This window comes from Pteropus medius, unplaced genomic scaffold (assembly GCF_902729225.1).
Source record: "Pteropus medius unplaced genomic scaffold, Ma_sr-lr_union100, whole genome shotgun sequence".
Lineage (NCBI taxonomy): Eukaryota > Metazoa > Chordata > Mammalia > Chiroptera > Pteropodidae > Pteropus > Pteropus medius.
In genome coordinates, this window is record NW_024354502.1 from 11,785,447 (window position 1) to 11,806,230 (window position 20,784).

The window sequence follows — 20,784 nt, forward strand, 5'->3', positions numbered from 1 at the left end:
GGAATTACTCCAAAAATCTTTAATAACATTTATTTTAATACCTTAAGCTATTCCCCCATAAATGCTCTTTCGGCTGAAAGAATTAATCTCTGACCTTTTTTTTCCTTGGGGTAACTTAATGGCCCAGACATTATGTGACTCTTTTAGAATGTCGATAGTGTAGATTGTGAGTTTTGTATTATCACTGTGCTTACAAGTAAGAAATTTGTTCCTCTAATCCTATGATTGCAAACATTGAAAATGCTAATCTGTTTTTTGACATGAGCTGTGCAAGTAAATAGATATGGAGACTATGAAATCTACTGAGAAGGCAACACGATATAAAAATGATCAACAAGAAACAATGTTGTCATTAATTGTGATTATATAGCAATTTTGTACAGTTTTTAAGAGTTTAGGATCTGGAATCAGATAGAGAGGGTCTGAATTTCATACATACTAGATAACATAAAATCAGGAGAAGTCTTAGCAACTAGTAAACAGATGTATTTCAAGGGCTTGACAACTTTGCCAGTGGCAAGTCTTATAGCTTTACTTTATATATATTTAAGAATATCCCATTCTGTGATTGACATTAGTTCCTCAAAGTGAATATATAAAATATATATACAACCTGCTTGAGATATAGTGTGTCCCATATTTTTTATGAGGCTCATTTTCTTCGTCTCGAGTAACCCCCATTCTGTTCCTTGGCATAACAAATCCCCTAGTTTGGTGTCTCATTCAAGACTCCATTGCCTAAAGGTAGCATTCTTTGAATAAACACTTACTGATTGCATACAGGACCAATCAAGAACCAATCCATAATAGTGATAATTGTCCTCAAGGAGCTCACAGTATACTGAGGGAAAAAAGACAGTGGATGAGAGTAAGATAACATATCATTTGCAATAAATTAGCTTAAAAGATTAAAAGAATGGAAACAGTGGAGAAGCTCCCTACTTAGGGTACACTGGGATTGAGGTTATCAGGGAAAGCTTCCCAGAGGAGTGACAATTTAAATCCTAAAGCATAATTATTAGATAAATAATAGAGAGAAGGACCTGGGAAGAAAGGTTTATAATTTGGTTTAACAAGATTTTTTATTTCTTTCTTGAATGTCAAAACACTCTATTAACCAGCTTTAATATGATAGCTTCTCACTGTAATGGAAGCTGAAGTTTATGTCTTATTTCCATAATCCCCCTTTCATAATTTCCTTTCACCAAAACTTTTTGGTAAAGTACAAAATAAAAAGAAATATAGGAGTAAGCAAAAATCAAAGAGATTAGTTAGAACAAAAATATCTCATTTTGTCAGTTGTTCTTAATGGGAGAGACAGGATTTTGCCACCCAGGAGATATTTGGCAATGTCTGGGGGCCATTTTTGGTTGTCACAACTTTTCGGAGTGACATGCTAATGGCATTTAGTGGGTAGAGGACAGGGATGCTGCTAAACTTTCTGAAATGCACAACACAGCCCCCACAACAAAACAATTATCTAGTCCAAAATGTCATTAGTGTGGAGTATGCAAAGCCCTGCACTAAGCTGACAATTGAAAATTATGCATAAATACAAAATAGTGCCAGTATCTATGATTTTTAGCTTCTTGAGAAGCACAGTGGAAGAACAAGTAGGAGAGTCACTATTTTCTCTCACATAGGTTTCTACATTACTGCATTTTAAAAGGTCCCTTGGTAAAGAGATTCCATGGTGTCTTAAAGAGCTCAGTGTAGTTTTCCTACTTACTGACTCCTGGAGCACTGAGTTGTTTTCTTGTCCAGGTAAATCACACTGTAGCTTTTTTTTTTTTTTTTGTAAGTTTCTAACTATAGCCTTGGAAGAAATCTTTAAGAATTTTGGCTAGAAAGATACTTATACTGTGATGCAGACAGATGTAACCAAGAGCTCCTGTGGCAAGTTATTAATTACTTTATCAACTTCACCCTGTTCAGTGACTGGCCACAGGTTTGCCAGAAATGTATCTTCATCTTTAGTCTATGGTTGGGGGAATTTACTTTCCATTCTAAGTGTGTGCTTGCTCGCAACCCCCTTTCTCCCCTACCCTCCTTCTTTCTCTCTCACACACACAGAATTTGGTGAACAATTGACAAAATATTAATTTAAAATGGCATTGAAGAAAGAACTAAGGAAATATAACCAATAAATGCAATGCAGTATCTTGAATTAGATCCTGAAACAGTAAAAAAAGAACAGTAAAAACAGAACAAAACAAAACAAAAAAACCCAAATGAAGTTGGAATAAAGTCTAGAGTTCGGTTAATTGTAATAATGTACCAATCATACTTTCCTAGTTTTAAGAAATATACCATGGTTATGTAACATGTTAATATTAGGTGAACTGAGTGAAGGGTGCATGGAAACTCCGATCTTTACATCTCTCTGTGACTCTAAAATTATTCCAAAATAAGCGTTTTATTTCTAAAAAATCACATTGAAGAGGGGAATAAAATCAATAAATTGGTAAGGGATTTTCCTTTTGAAAGCAAGTTTTAAAAAATGTTTGTTTGTAAATTAGAAACACCAAAGCAGTTTGTTGCATTACTGTAATTGAAATAACAGTTTGCAATTGTCTTTAAGCTCTTATTTTATTGAAATTAATATCTACTTGTTTTGATTTTATATCAAAATTAATATGTAGATTAGACATAAATCAGAGGTTTATAGTTCAGAAGTAGCTCATATTTTTTCTGAACACTTTGAGTAGAGGTGTCCTTTATCCTGGTTATATGCTTGCCAGATGCCCGTGTACTCACATTCATTTTATTCTCCACTCCCAGCTCAATTACCTTTGCATACTCCACACTAATGACATTTTGGACTAGATAATTGTTTTGTTGTGGGGGCTGTGTTGTGCATTTCAGAATGTTTAGCAGCATCCCTGTCCTCTACCCACTAAATGCCATTAGCATGTTGCTCCCAAAAGTTGTGACAACCAGGTGGGTCAACAACTGTGTACCTTTGAGCACGTGATATCTGATTTTTATCTGACATTTGTTTTATTCAATTTGAATAAATATGGGCTTTCATAGTTAATTGATTTAAATTTTTGAGAAATTTAATTAAGCTAATTGACATCAATATGTCAGGCTGTAAAAATTATTTCATGGAGTTTCACTTGTGAAACCTTTTTAACATGTTGATGAGGCTCAACATTTTTAAGTTTTGTTCAGCTTGTTTCAGTATGGCAAATAAAAGATGGATTCATTCTTCTTTCCATCTAATATCTACATAATTTTGGACCGTTTTATTTGCTCTATTTTGCTCTGATAGTACCTTTGTTTCACAACTTCTGTACTTAAAAAAATATTTTAAAAAATGTTTCAGAACTTTTTTCTTAGATTGATATAATGATGCAGTCCTACCTGCAATCTTTCAGAAATAGCAATGAATATTAAGAATGCAAGTGATCTTGGCAGTAAACTTTTGTAGAATCTTCTATTTTATTCCTTGAAGTAATCAATAACATTTAAAAAACATATAATTCTTTCGCATAGAGAAATAGTCTTGCCTATGTATAATTTCTCATATCCTACGATTCACTGACCCCAATTCTCAGAAGTAGTCTCTTCGTCTTTTTTTCCTTTTTCTCTTATTTTCCTTATTCACTTTATAAATATCTTGGATGCCACTTTAGAAAAATATTCTACCTGTTGTTAAGAAGAAAAACGCTTCTAATGAAACACCATTATTTTGAGGAATGGTTGGTTTTTATGTGGTCTTCATATCACCAAAGAATTGTTAAGCCTATTGGTATAAATAAAAAGATCGGAGGGAAAAAGATGGTAAACCTTCTTAAAAATAAACTGTTTTGATATACTTTAAAAATTTTTTTAGCAGCATCACCAAGAGCTAAAATCTAGCCAAAAAATTTCTAACAATTCATGAAAGCGTATTTATAGGATTCAAAGAAAATATTAACACTTGGTTTGGTTGTTAGGTACTGTTGGAAAAAAATATATTTTATTTTCTTTTAAAAATACTAAATAATGCAGATTTTTTTTACATGCTTTGTCCCTCTTCACCATACCTTAAATTACCTTGTATTAATGAGCCTCTAATTTTTGAGGGAGAGCTGTTCATGATCTGACTCCTAAGGCTGTAGTAAATATCCCAAATATATATCCTCAAGTCACTCTGTGCTTTCCTTTGTAGCATTTTTAATGACTACGAATTATCAAATGAAGTTTTTTGCCTTTTTAGATGTAGATCACATAGCCTAACATCTGGGGATGTGCAAATTCTTCTAAAAGATTTCAGTGCATTTTTGGGGCATTAGGTGCAAATTTAATATCTAATGGTTAATTCTGACTCAAATTCCTATTTTCTTATTTTCTGGATTATGTCTGTTCTTCATAATTCGAAGTAGGTATTGTCCCTGATTTCATCTAAACAAACAATAACAGTTTTTAAATATACAGGCAGTAACTTGCTCGATTTATCTTCTGGAAAATTTGGGAAAAGAATGAGGCAGTCTACATCAAAGGTAGGCAAAAAACTTGCAACTGAATAATACATATTCTTATCTGTTAAATCCTTCATCCAACTAGTTGCTTGTTTGTTTGTTTGTTTTTCTTTACTCCTGACGTCATTACACACTGTCTTCCTGCTCACCCCATCTTCTTATTCTTTCTCTTCTTCCTGCTTCCTTTCTCTCTCCACCTATTCCCTCTTGAATGACCTTAAAATAACCAGTTTCTATATGTATATTTACATGGTAATTCATCTCATTCCATCTGACCACCTAATTAGTCTCACTTTGTTACTGACAAACCTAGGTTAGGTTGCATTTTCTTTTATTTTTACCAAAAAGTATAATGAACCATTACACAGAAATCATTTCTAATACTTATATAATGCCATATATACTTTCATCCTAATACACAAATAGAATTTTTCAGTGAAACAAAGAGCAAGCAGAGGGAGGAGCATTGTATATAAGTGTGACCTTCATGACTAGGTTAAATTACTAACATCCAAGAACTAGAGTAAAAAAAAAAAAGAATTTGCTTACTTTATTTTTGCTTTGACGGATCTGTACATTATATTTCCCCTTTTCAATAGGAATTGCATTTGCTAGTTTTTAATCAAATTTATCTGATCCTGTGCCATCTGCTTCTTGCTGATTTTAATTCTGTCCCTTTCATAGCATCTCTTCTGTTTTCCAGTTCCATGATTTGGATTCCTTTCATTATTATTCCACATTTATATGCTTCCTATCAGTGAAGACATGGATTAGACTTCCATTCTTATGCAGATGACACTTAGATGTATTTGAAGATTAGTCCTAATTGTTACTCCACTTCTGACATTTTATCAGCTTCTTATGAAGACATAGAGACTAGGATGTCCAATTAAATATTGTTAAACTTAACTACTTATTGATAGTTCCAGACCCCGATTTAAATAGGTTTTATCATTCACCTTCAGATGTGTGTGTATGTATGTGTGTATTTCGTGTTCAACAGTCAACAATTTGAATTTGAATTAGAGAACAGTTTTAGAGAATAGTTTCTATACCTGTTCATCTGCAATTCAAGAGTTTCTTGATATTTAAAAATTCAGCATTTTTTAGGTATCATATACTAAACAATTAAAGTAAAATAAGAACAAAATGAAATTCTAATATATTAAAAGTGTTTTAACCATATTTTAAGGTGTTACTTAAATCTACATTTTTGTGTGTAGTTTGTTATAAACTCTGATGCAGTGTTTCTCTTCACAATATAAATAACCTTGTGTATAACTTTCCAAACTATTAGAAGTTTCCTTTTCAAAAAGAAAGTACAAGAGAAAGATAAAGTGTGGTTTAACATAGTCCTTCAAAACATATGCCAACTATCATACGGAAAGACTAGAATTGTTATATTCAATCCAGAAATACATATCTTATTTAATGGAGTTCTATTTTCTGTGCAGACACTCAGCAGTTCCTATTTATGTCCATTAAGACTGCAGACACTCTATTTCTGGTGATGTTCTCATTTGCCCTGTTTTCCTTTGTCTACTTTGATAATAGATTTCTACCAAATTTTATCCTTTTTTTTTTTTTAAAACAGTAAATCTTTTCTGATCTGAGTTCAAAATTCCCAAACCCTTTTCATTTTCCGAGCATATTTTCTTTCCCAGTTTACTAATCCCTTTGTTAAAAATATTTCACTTTAATTTATAAAATATTTTTCACAACTTTGGAAAGATTTATTTTTTGTATGAGCTAATAGAGGCTTTGTACCTCTTATAACTTAGAAATTATTACTAAGCCAATTGTCTCAAAATCAATTTTCCATCGGTATATTGTTTTATATTCAAAGCATACATATATGCCAACATGGGATGATTTTGTTTTTCTTAGAATGTCTCTAAAACATTTTAATTAAAATATCTGTAATAGTAGTGGTAACATATTAACTTTAAAAGGTGTAATGTCTCATGAAATGTTGCCTTGGAAATGGAAACCAGATTATTGTACCCAGGTTTACCCCAATTTGATTAGAATGAGATTGTTGTTTATGGAGGGTTCTACAAAAGCCATAGGAGAAAGACTCCCAAATTATTGGGCAGGGGGGAGGGGAACTAAGCATAGAAAGAAAACAATTCTTTTTCTATGTCATTTCCTATGAATAGCCTTTCCTGATATGTTATCCGCTTCCATAGCCTTTCCTTATCTACTACTCCCATAGCATCTTGTAAATCTAACTTTATCTACTAGTTTAGTATTTTTCTTTCTCTAGCATAGTGTTTCAAACAAAATGTGCATTCATTTAATGTTTGTAGACTATATAAATTTGCAGAATAAGAGTACATTTGACTTTCACAAATGAATTAAAACTGTATTATCTAATATTGAGTAGGTAGAATTTATCAGAAAAAAATAACATTGAAATATAAATATTTCTTTATTTCCTAATGAACAATTTGATTTACTACTTCACTGTCCAAAAATTCATAACCATTAAATTATATTTGTTTCTAGGCCTGGAACATATTTTATCAATAAATAAAAACAATTAATTTTGCTTTGTGGCATTAATCATATATTGCTATGATATCAGTTTATATCAACTTATAGCATAATATATACTAGAATATATGATAAAAATCTTAGTATCAGTTTATATCATAGAGAATTTTAGGTGCTAGATTCTTATTGAAGTTTATACAAAACTATAATAGATAATCAACACTGAATATTTCTTATTTATAATAGAAAATGTGATTACTTCACTAGTTTGAAATACAAAATAAATTTATATTTTTTAAATTATAATTCAGTCCTTAGACTTACTGTCACCACTATTTTTTTCTCCTTCTGGGCTCACTCAGGCCCAGGAGACATTCTTTTGCCTCCTGAAGAGAAAATAAATAATTAAAAGTGATTCTGCCAAAACTCCTCTTTGTACTTCCATCAGACGTCATAATAAAAACATAAGCTATCAACCTAATTGCAACGTGTACATGGTAAGGATAGTGTTTAAATATCATTGATGGTATCTGGGCAAAGAATGTTTAGAAAGAAAGTTGTCCATAGTTAGGTACTAACACTTATCCATTTCCAGTCAGTTCATAACTGTTCCTAACAGTATTTAATGTCTTACCTCACAAAGCCCCATCCGAAATCCTTAAACAAATAACCGCATTGCAACTTTTGGGAGAAGCCAGTAAGAGCATACAAAGTTTGGGTGATATAGCCTAACTAAATTTTCAAGTGAAAGAACTGAGATCCATATAGTTTGGATCTGCGCAACTGAGAACACTAAGTAAGTTGAAGATGTAGTAATGGTTGAAAAATACACAAACTTCAAAGCTATTTGGAAAGCTATTTGGACTTCAACCTAATGATTCCTTTAAATATATTGACATAACAAAGAAGAATTTCTTGCCAGAAATTTTTCAACATTTCTAACACAGCTTTAGAGCACCAGACAATAGGACTTAGTTGTTTATACAAGTGTTAATGAATCCTTGGTGGATGAAAATATTCAGCAATAGCTAGTAGCTTGAACTGTCCGTCACTACATCCAAAGTAGGGGCAGGATAAGGAGGAGGCAAATACAAACCAGAAGCAAAAATCTCTGTTGTGACTCATTATATTAATTATGTGTTAGTTTATCTACTTACATGTTTATTAAGTGTCTGCTATGTGCCTGGCACTGTTTAAAGCACTGGAGATACCATGGTAGATAAAACGATAAAGCTGTCATTCTAATAGGGAAGACAGTAAACCATGGTGTATATGTATATATGTATGCATATATATGTATACATGTATATATACTTATGTATAAAGATGGATATCTGTATGTGTATGTATGCATATGAAGGTGATACTTAAAAATCTAAATTTTTGATAGATTAATCAGAATAAACCAGCTATTGAGAAATATTTGCGCAGAAAACTATACAAAATGAAAAAAATAGCAAATGCTAACGTCTTAAAGTGTGTTTAATTAAGGAATTGCAAGTGAGTAGAAGGAACTTTATGGAATTTTAAATTCCTGAGAATATGCTGTAACAAGATCACAAAAGTACCTCAATCTTGTAAAAAATTTATAAAGATTCTGGAAGGAGACGTTTGAAGAGGAATTTCAGGGCACAAAAGACCTAGACATCACTATAGACAGGACTCAGTTGATATATTTTGTGCAAAAATAATATTTAACCTATGAATCATATCCTTCTAACTCACCCAAAAAATAAAATTTCAGCTTGTCTTACTTGTGTAGTTGAAACATTACATCTAACACAGATATAAATGCCTGGAGATTACAGTTGAACCAAAGCATATTTCATTGTACTTAACTTTATTCTTAGGTGTTTTTCAAAGGATAGTTAACTATATGTGTTTGGCCTGAGGAAAAAAGACAAATATATTGATAGAGAGGCTAGGAATGAATTTTTCTGGCTTTTGCTACTACACTTATATTTTCTTGAAAGTGCATAATTCTTTTAATAGTATTTTATAATGTCTTCATGTGTATTGACTCATTTTCTTCTGAAAACGACTGTAATATAAATATGGTAGCCATTCTTATCACCTTTTTTAAAAAACAGGTGGCATGTGAATAAAACAGACAAAATATTGTACAATAAAAATGTCAAAGGCACTAAGAGTTAAGATACTCATAGATATATAGAATCTGTAAAATTTAACTAATTTAAGTCAATTCATTTTAAGTTGCTGAAATCAGAATGTTAATATATGATAGCAAGCCTTCCCATCGAGAACAATACTTGCTTTTCCATTTATTAAGGTTTTATTAAATTTCCTTCTGAAGTTTTTTATAATTATCTTTATAAATGTCTTGTACCTTTATTGCCAAATATATTTTTTAAAGTTATATATTTCGTTTGCTGCTCATATGAATTGAATTTTTCCATTTTAATTTCTGATTATTGTTATTGAAAAGTAAATTTTTACATGTATATCTTTTTCAAAGCCAACTTATATAACTCTTAAATATATCATACTACAAGTAAACAACAAAACTTTTTTTTTGTTTCTTTAAGTTTATAACCTTTTTCAAAATTTTCTTAGTTTACTGCGTTACCTAGAAGCTGTAAGACAATGACAAATGCTGTCACAGATGATGCGGCATCCAAGATTGTTCTGATCTTTAATGGCAAATAGTTTAATATTTGTTTTGATTTCATATATTCATTGTTATACTTAGAAGGTTTTCTCCTTATTCTACTATTTCTATGTTTCTTAGAATTTAAATCAGGAAATTCTGCTTAATTTATCAAATACTTTATGAACATCTAGTTTAATCACATTTATTTTTCCTTTGTGTCATCAAAGGCTACATCGAGGACAAAAATTTATATCAAAAACATGTATGAGCATAATATAATTCAATAAGAATACCAGACTCTTGTTTTAATGTGACAAACTGACCCATTTAAAGTTCAAGGAAAAATAAATATTCAACAATAACTGAAAAATTATGAAATCGAACAGCAATGGGGAGATTTGCACCATCTAAATTAAAAGTGATTAAGCAGTATATTTGCAGAGGAATAATCTTAGATCACTGAATCAGTACAAAAAAATGAAGGCTTAGATTCATGTATGGATTTATTTAACAGATGAAGAGACAGAAATATAATATAACATAAAATCATGTAATTCAAATGGCATTTTTAATTGGTGAGGAATACTATACAGTTTACTACAAATGCTTCTGGGAAAATAGCTATTCACATATTGGAAAATATAATTATTTCTCCTACTTTACAGCAGACAAAAAATAATTTCCAAATAAATGAAAAGTTTAAATACAACAATATAAAATTATGAAAATGTGAAAATTAAACATTAGATGATATTTTCAACCTTAGGTTTGAAGAAATTTTTCCTAATCCAGACATAAAACACAGGTACCTAAAGGTAAATACTGACAGATTTACATATATGTATATTTAATTTGCAGACATGATATATAAATATCTATTTAATTTGCAGACAAGTTTGAAGCAAAGTTAATTTTAAAAATAGACTGTAGGAAAATATTTGGAACACATAAAAAAGGGTTAATATTGACAGTATACAGGAAGCTCCTATAACTCAATGAGGAACGGACAATTGAAACTAAAGTGTACATAAACAGAAAAATCAGAGCAAAAGAAATAGAGACAATAATAAAAAGTACTTCTGTTAAATCGAACTGATAATGTAGAGAATTATAAATTAAAATATTGACATACTTAACAGAATTACAAAAGCACAGATAGTTGATACTATTATTGATGAGAGTTTGGGGAACTGTTATCTTTCTTATACCGTTTTTGAAAGTATACTGAACAATATTTAAAGAGTAATTTATGCATATTTATCAAATTTTAAAATGCTCACATACTGTGGCTAAGTAATCCTTATAAGAATTCATCCTACAATAACAGCACATGTATAAAGCACAGATAATAACACAAGTATATAAAGATACAGATAGAAAGACCTTTGTTCATGGATTATGTTTTATAGCCGAAAAAATAAAAATAAACTTTCACTAGCATGTGCTATGTGAAAAACAACCACAAAATCTTAGTGGATTGCAACAGTAATTTTTCATTCAATTCTGTTGCATGTTGGTTGCTATGAGGTGAACTGCGACAACTCTGCTCAAATGACAGGTCTTCTCGTTCCTCAACCCAGAATTAAGGAAAGCTTCTATCATCTGCTATTCTCATAGGGTAAGGTTATCCAAAATTTGCAGTACTTCTAAGAGCTACTGTTTGGATTGTTAAAATCTATTAAATAAATTTGCATATGCTGATCTAGAACACTCTTCATGATATGTAGAGAAAAAAAAAACAATTTCAGAGAAATAGGTATAGAATTAGCTCAGTCTCTTAAAACGCAAGCACACACACACACACACACAAAGTGTCTAAAAGACATACACCTACAAAAAGAAAATGTCTGCAGAAATAAAACCTAACATGTTAATTGTTATTCTTTGATTTGAATGAATGGAAACAAGAAGCGCAGCATATTTACAGGTGATTTTTTACCTGTCATTTTTTTTGTGTTTTTTATTTTTTACCTGTCTTTTTTTTGTGTTTTTTATTTTTATTTTTAAGAAATTTTCAAAGAGGACAGTTTCCCAGTCTGAAACATATTTATAAGAATTCTTTATCAACATGTAGAGAGCAGCTATTTTATAGTCCATTTAAGAGTTATGCCAAAGAACTTGGATATTTGTCCCTTTAGTAAACATTTCTGCATCATGAAAGCCACTGCACTAGGAGTTAATGAAAAAGATAATAAGTCCTTGCCCACAGTGTATAAAGTGTGCATACATTTTAGAAAATAAAACATACCAGAGAATTACCAAATAGTGTCACTCAACGAAGAAGTATTTCCTATCAGAAAGTTGTTTCTACTAACTTCAAACCAATCATGTGATTGCTATAAAAATTTATATTGCTATAAAGTTCTTAAAATGTTTATAACTACATTTTCTGTCAGTTCACTAGCACCTAAACACCTTTATAGATGTGCTATTCAAATAAAGTGTTGTGAGTGCTAAAATCCATTATGGAACCCAGAGTAGAAGAAATAGGAACATTTCCTATAGAAAGAAGTGGCACATCAGCGTGCTTTGTTTAAATTACTAAAATTGCTGCAGGCAAATGTAAGAAGAAATAACAGTTTGGACTTGGAGACCATCATAGAAAAAAGTGGAAAATTATAAAGGTTATGGTACATTTAAGGAAGAGCAAGAATTCTTTTTTGGCACAAGTCGAGTGCATGGCTGTATAAAATAGCAGGAAATTGTACTGGAAAAGCAGCCTATGTCCTCACGGGAATAAATTTATATTCTATATTAGGCAGTTTGTAATTTACCCTATGGGAAATAGAGATCAAGATTTATATAATTAAGTAAAATCAAATCTGTATTTTAGAAAGAGAAATATAGTAGCACTGAGGAGGATGGAACAGAGAGAGAAAATGGAATAAGAGAAGGAGTTAAGTCCAGGATAAAGAAGATGATAAAGCACTGGGTATCAGGAAGAGAAGAAAAGAAGGAAAACAGGATGCTTCAGAAGAGAAATACATCTTTAGGGGTGCTTAAGTGTGTATGAGAGGGTGATGGAGAGTTTGATAAGAAAAGTTTAATTTAAGCATCTTTAAACATTTCATGGAATGTCCACCAAACAGAGAAAAATTTACTCTAGAAATCAAGAGAGGGAGAAAATGGTTGATGTAAATTGGAGAGCTATCCACACAGAAATGACCATTATAGACAGAGAAGTGAATTAGGGTAACTATTCAGAGAGATCATTGAACAAAGAGAAATTTGCCATTGAATCAATTTATAATTATGTTACTTGAGAGTCAGATATAAAAATAGAACCAGAACACAAGGTATGGAGCATAACTATTTTAAATAAATAGGGCAAAAATTAAGAGAGTTCAGAAAGGTGTAAGGGAAGGCAGAGAATTTCAAACAAAGCTTATCAATACTTTTCATTATTGCTGAGATTTCAAGTATGTTGGAAAAAATAATACTGTTAGATATAGCAATTAGGCAGTCATTGTTAGCACTGAGAAAGCAATTGCAGCACTGAAATGAGATAAGTCAGACTGAAATACTTTCAAAGGTGAATGAGGAGAAGAAAATGAAGTAGTAAGCATAGAACACTTATAGAAAGTTGTAATATAATGATCTCACTTGTATGTGGAATCCAAAAAAAGAGAAAGTCACAGAAACAGAGTAGAGTGCCAGAGATGGGGCTGGGAGTGGTAGGAGAAATGGGGAGATGTTGGTTAAAGGGAACAAATTTTCAGTTATAAGATGAATAATTTCTGATGATCTCATGTACAGTCTGGTGATTATAGTTAATAATACTGTATTAACACATTACTAAGAAAGTAAATCTTAAATATTCTCACCATACACACATGCACACTCACACACACACACAGTAATTATGTGAGGATAGAGGTGTTAACTAACTTTTTAATTATTTTGAATTATTTTGCAGTATAAGTATATCAAATCATCATGTTGTACGCCTTAAACATATACAATGTTAAGTGTCAATTTTACATCAATAAAGCTGGAAAAAAAGAACAAATTGTGAAATATTCAGAATTTTGTGAAGCCTTGATAAGACTTTGGTAGCTTAAAATCAGCCAAGGTGAGACTATTTATACCATGAAAATTGGAAAAAGAAGAAGATGTAGAAGAAGGAGTAAATGGGAGAGAAGAAAATGAAATAATGAGCATGGAAGACTTACCAGAAGTTAAGCATTAAATAGAAAAAGAAAGATTGGTAATTAACGTTGAAGGAAAAAGATAGCATTTAGTATTTTCTGAATACAAAATGATATAGTAGTATTATTTAAAATATAAAAATCGGACACAAATATTAGAAAATTAAAAAAATTGAAAGTAACCATTAAATTACCAAGAGATATAAACTTCAAATTGACACAAATGACAGTGTGGTCACAAGCTCTTTTGTTAAGTAGAAGGAAGAAGAGATAGAAAACTGAGGAAATATTATAACATTTAAGTTTTATGGGAATGTATATAAATTATTTCAGTGTAGGTCTTTGTGTAGTCTGAGTGGTCTAATTCACAGTTATAAGAACGGAGTAGTTTTAATATTGATGTCTCAATTATGCTATCATGTGTCCTAGAGTACTTAATAAATATAAATGAAAGTACTGCCATTTAGATTGCTTAATCAACCCAAGGCTTTGCTTCTTTCTCTTTGTAGATTTTTGTTAACCCAATACTGGGTAACTATACCTCTCTCTAATTAAACTAACCTCCTTACAGAGGACATTTTATCAAACCTCACACTTTTAGTCATCACGAGTTTTCAATTATTGTTGAAAATACTGAGCTCGTGAACATCAGTGTGTAAAAAACACTCATTTTGATAAGCGACATCACAAAGCCATAATATATATTTTAATGTGGTTATAATTGTGCAGTTTTGAATTTAAAGTCTATTCGCAAGTACTGTGTTGCTATGATTTTGCATACGGTATGTGCTCATCTTTTAAAAAGCAATTTCTCTTTTAGTGAAGACATGTGGCTCTAATCTTCAAGGACCAAGCGGAACCTTTACGTCTCCCAACTTTCCGTTCCAGTATGACAGCAATGCACAATGCGTCTGGGTCGTCACTGCAGTGAATACAAATAAGGTAAGAAAATCGTCTCTGGTAGAGAAGCATAATCACAGAGACAAAGGAAGAGATCACGAGTAAAGTGCAGTGAAAAAAATTCATAAACAAAGTGTGATTTCTGCAACATTGTCTACTTATCCATTATTTAAAACACAACCATATATGAGAAATTTGGAAAAACAAACTTAAAATAATGCAATTCTAGTCTCAGTTACTAAAATGTAAATGACAACACATTAAAATTATAAGTGAATGTTTTTCAAGATATGTTTTTGAAAGTTATAAGTATATATTTCTTTTTTAAAAAAGAAGCCATGAATGATAGCTTTTCACTTCATATCTTTTTTGCTTGACATGCTCAGGTTTATCATGTTTTTATGTATAGCTGACTTTCAATGTTTCTCTCCTGCCATATGTCACACAGCTATTCTTTATTATAAATAGCCGATTTTAATGCGCTCTGTACTAATAGACGATTCATATTATAATATTTTAAAAGGTTGAATTGTCTTTCTACTTGACTAAAAATGAATAATAAATCAAAATATCTATGAGCCACAATACTGCAAACAATTAAAATGCTGAATGAGTGCAAGAGCAGCTAAATAAATTAGCTAGTTTTCTTCACCCACTCTATCCTGCTTTTCTCCTTGTAAGAATATAGAAAGGACCTAAATAGTAAGAATCTAAATTCCTTTCAGATTGTATGATACCTTCTGGGTTAGATTAAGGAAAGTTGGGTGGTAAAGCCCATAAAACTGTGTCAGATTGTGTTCAAATAATGATTTAGAATTTACTAACTGGCAACTTTGATCAAGTCATTTAACCTCTCTGAAATTCAGTTTCTTTATCTATAAAACACATTAACTCATTGTAATTACATAAAGTGTATACTACTTCCCAGAATGTTTTAGGTTTTGATTTAAGAAACCTAATCCGAAGAGCAGCAGTGTTTTAAAAGTCAACTCAGTGGTCAGTTATACTTGCCTCATAGGAGAGCTCTGATTTTATGAATCAGAAAACTAGATCAGAAGTCTACTCTGAGCCCCAAACTATCTATATAAATTTGGCAAAATCACTTACTCTAAGCTTTCAACTGCATAAAGGAATTCGTGATAACCACCCAACCTGAGTCATCAGTTAAGTTCAATTCAACAAAAATTTATTTATCAAATACCTTCTCTGTGCAAGTTATGGGTTGTTGAGAAAAAAAATTACAAAGTACTCGAAAAATAAACTCACATTTATTGAACACTTAGCAAGATGCCAGGTAAAATTCCCAGCACTTTTTTTTAGTTAATCCTCATAAGGACTCCCTCTATGAGGAAGATACTTTTATTTCTGCATTTAACAGAGGCTAAATAACTTGTCTAAGATCACATAACCAGCAATGGTCAGAGCTGTGTACTTTATAAGATATGTGTTATTTACAAAGCTATAATCTCACACAGATATAAGTATTTTACACAAATATAAGCATGAAATAAGTTCATTGTGAAGTACAGAACAAACACATTGTATTAATCTTGCATTGAGATGGAAATCTTTTTGTGTCATGGTAATTACCTATAATTGTCATCAAAATGTGATAATTATCTCCTCTTCTATAAGATGTCTGCTTTGCTAAATTTAATTCATTCTCATTGCTGAGCTACCTGAAGTTTCACAGAGGTCATCACATTTCTTCTTATTCATTTTACCTAATCTGCCAAACTTAAATCTCTCCTTTTTCTCTCTAAAAAATCCAATTTATTTTTTGAGGAGGACATAATTACTTTTACTTCTTTTTTTCTTTTCCAAATAGCTAACTGAAGACATTAATTTTGATCTGTTGGCTTACCTCTATTTTAAGATAATCTATAGAAATTAGTTTTCAAGCATTTTTAAGAATGGCCCACAGTTAGAATTATATTGTGGCCTAGTTCGTTCTCTCTCTCTCTCTGTCTCTCTCTGTCTCTGTCTCTCTCTGTTCTCTCTCTCTCTCACACACACACACACACACAGACACACACACACGTCTGTGGCAAAATAATTTCACTTACTACAAAAATGTACTTTTCTATTTTTTATTCTAATCTGTTGTAATCTATTTATTTTTAAGATATCAGTCATTCCTCACTAAATCAATTTCATGACACACTAACAAATTATATCAGATAGTTTGAAAAATATTGTTTAAAGATCTGCTTCCATTAATTACCATTTCAGAAACTCTTTTTGAAAGGTAGTCGTTGGCATGAACCTTAAGCACAGAGCTCTCCCAGTTGATATAAACTGTAATTAACCAAGATTCTTAATATCTCAGTGTCTATAATTTTCTTCAAAAATTCGCTTATATTTTTCTTTATGTTTGATTATTTTAAAAGTAACCATGGTGTCCTAAATGTCCAAAACAAATATATATTTAGTGGAAAAAAACTGAGATTTAAAACTCGAAGAAACTGGATGGAACTAATTTCAAATCTGTACTATCTTTCTTACTAGTTTTACAGTTTTAGGCAGGCATGATCTTTGAGTTCTCTGAATCACAGTTTTTAAAAAAATCCTTTTAGAAATGATAAAACCATATCATAAAGTTGTTTTACTGATTAGATAAGAAAATACAAAATGTTCGATTCAAAGTAGAATCCCTTTAAATGAATTATTATTATTGCCAAATGTCATTTTGTCAAGGAATATTCTCTAGTTGTTATATTTAATTTATGTATTAATACAGAAAAACATCAAAACATAATATTTTCTTCCATCTGTGATTATGTGGTTGAATAATTTATAGGTAACTATCTTATACTAAAATATTAAACATTAAAATGTCATTTTTACTGATCAGTTTATAAACATTGCCATTAAACTTAGTAAAAATAAAATATAATTACTGAGCAATACAATCTTAAAGTAATACATATTTTTAAGGTTATTTTTTACTCCTTCCACAAGCTTCTGTAAGGCAATATTTCCTTTAATTATAGCATTTTAGTGATGAATGCAATTGACGGTTTCTTCATAAAGGCAAGTTAAAATATTAGAGGTGATATTTTAATTGCCTAGTCATTGAGTTAATTTTTCTTCTTGCATTAGATATGCATTTAACATTAGTATCCTGTATGAAATAACTAATTTTCTGTCTTGAATTTTTCTTAATTTCTATTAGGGTGATCTTTCCCAAGTTAGGTGGTCTAGTGCCTTTTTCTTTAATCTGAGATATGTGTATGCCTGGGGTACAAAAACAATTCCTGCGGTGTACACGGGGGCCTGGATACCCTAAGATATTCCACTTTTTAGCACTGTCCTTCCTGATGACCCACCTCTGTTTGTTCTCTTTTCTCACTCTCCCTTTTATGATTGTCATTCACAGTGTCATAAGAAGGTTGGTCATTTATTACTTTTCCAGCTGAAATATTAATATTTACATTACTTGAGTGTAAATAAAACTCTGGAGATCCAGAGTAAGAAATTTCATTTGTATAGCTCTTGAGCCAGAGTCTTTTAGAAAAAGCAAAAATAGATTCACTAAAAATATTTGAAGGAGACATTTACTTATTTTATCCAAACAATACCCTTGAAAGATCCATCTCTTTATCTGTGTATCTATGTATGTATACCTGTCTGTCTGTCTGTCTCATCCACCCATCCATTCACTAATCTATGCACCTATTTTTTATCCATCTGCCTGTATCTCTGTCTATCCTAGAACTATAATTCAGGATACATAGGAGTATATTATAGACTAATTTGAACTGAAGCACAAAGCGTAACTTTTTGAACAGAAGAAATTACTGAAATGTCTGATTGATTTTACAGGTTTTTCCATTTATAATATACAGTGGATATTTTCTAGAAATTAAATAAACTAATGCATGATTTTAAGGAAATGATATTTAATATATTTGTACAACTACAATATAATGGAAACTGCATTCTTTACATATGTTCATACTTAGAATTTTTTAGAAGACATCTATTTAAAATTGTATGAAAAAATAGTTTTCAAAATTGTTTTATCTTTATGTACAAAATTGTTTGAAAGCTGTTTAGACCAGCACTTCCAACAGAAATGTGATGTGAGACACATATATAATTTGAAATTTTTCTAGTAGTTACATTTTTTAAAAGATGAACTTAATTTTGTTATATTCTGTTTAACCCCAATATTATAATTTCAACATGTAATTAGCATAAAATTATTAATGCAATAATTTACCATAATTTTTTATTCTAATTCTTTGAAATCCAGAGTGTTTTTAACATTTAAAGGGCATCTCAGTTCAGACGAGTTACATTTCAAATGCTCTGTAGCCGTATGTTGCTGATGGCTGCCATACTGTACAGGGAAAATATTGAACATTTCCATCACCATAGAGAGTTTGACTGCTCTGCTTTAGAGAATATGAGTGGCGATGGTAGTTGCTCTTGAGGAGAATAAATGTCCCATTGCAACGGTTTTGCCTCAGGTGAAGTTTTTACAGAGGCTTCAAGGAAGGGGAGAAAGGGAGGCTCCCATTAGCAAAGGTGGCACGGATGACTTGGTGTCATCCAAAACATCCAAATGTCTATTTCATTCCAAAGCATCCAAATGTCTATTTCAAATTTTGGGATCCCATTTCTTCTCAATCAGTGCCCTAATTTTCACATGAGAAATTGTGAATCTATAAGTTCAGCTTACATTCTAATTATGCAACTTTCATAATTAAATTATGGGTATAATGTTCAGCCATGTATTCCCAGTGCTACACAGTCACCATAGAAGGTTTCTTGTTCTCTGATCATGACAGTAATTTTATTTTTTTCTAACTCCAGTGCAGTCATCAATAGTCATCTCCTTTTATAGTCCTTGTAGTTTTGAGTATGATTACCATCAAATGCAACAACTGCTTGCCTTGCCTCCTTAAACCTTGCCTTCAATATATGTTTCACTCATTCACAAGTAACAGATTATGCCGTTTTCTACAAACCAGGGATTCTGGTGTGTCAAGGCCAAAAAATAAGCACAGCACTCTCTAAAATACCATCTTCTTCATACCAAGGAATATATCAATTAAGGTCCAGTTAGAAAAATATAATCTACATTATATTTAAAACACATGGAATTTAATTTGGAGGATTTTTATACAGATGTTATAATGTGGAGATAACTATATAGACATATATCATCTTTAGAGCTGGAGGAAGAAAAGAGAAAATAGAGTATTACAGAATCCAAGAGTTCGTAATAGGGGCTTTGTAGAATTGGAGCTCAGATTTCAAAGAAAGCGATACCTATAGTTGGTGCTAAGACCTCTGAGGAAAGAATGTGAACCAGAGGTTTAAGGCAGACCCTAAAGCCAACTGGAAAAATAATCTGAGTATGTAATTTGCAGTGTCCCAACCTTAACATCAAAGAGCAGAATGTGGAAAGGTTGGCTTGGAGTTAAGAAATAGCACATAAATAATTAGCAAAGAATTGGTGTCAAGTGATATGGAAGGCTGCAGGTGGAGCTATTTCAGGAGAGGAAATAAAAGTTCATTATGGGGCATGTTTTATTTGAGATGCCATCTATTAGACCATACGTAAGGTTGGAAATAAAGTCTGGAGATCCAGAAGATAGGGATGGAGATGCAAAATGTGCAAGTTGTCAGCATATAGACGTTATTTGAAACTACAAGACTTATTAAGATCACAAAGTAAGTCGTAGAAGGAAAGTCAAAGTTAGAATAAATATTGTTTGAACCTCTTGTAAAGGTGAATGAATAGGATACCTAGCCGAAAATATATTGGTATACTTTTGTGTATTTTTTTATGTTACATTTTTGTATAATTGAAGACCATCTATTCCCAGTCCAAGATCCAAAAATCCACAAAAGGAACCCAGAACTAATACATCAAATGTATTTGTATTATTTTTTCAAATGTAAATACACACCATTGGTGTTGAAAATTACAAAATATAAGTGTTAATTTAGTGTATTCAATGTTGTTTTTCTTCTTAATTGAAAATAAGCAAACAACTTTGTCTCATGCGAGGGTCCTATCGGTTTTTTTCCTTCACATTAAAAAAGTTCTCATATTCATGATTGAGAACCGCTAATTAAAATAAAGGACAGTGATCAGCATCACTCAAGCCTTTAAATAATGAAAAGAAAAAACTGCATGTTATAACAT

General features: G+C 31.2%; 1 protein-coding gene across 1 annotated transcript in view; it reads left to right on the plus strand.

The window, feature by feature from the left end:
* CSMD3 (CUB and Sushi multiple domains 3) overlaps nucleotides 1-20,784 on the plus strand; it is a 1,005,898-nt gene that overhangs the window by 448,779 nt on the left and 536,335 nt on the right. The window contains exon 11 of the mRNA XM_039853604.1: nucleotides 14,542-14,663. Coding sequence (XP_039709538.1) covers nucleotides 14,542-14,663 — 122 coding nt within the window. The remainder of the gene's footprint in view (nucleotides 1-14,541; nucleotides 14,664-20,784) is intronic.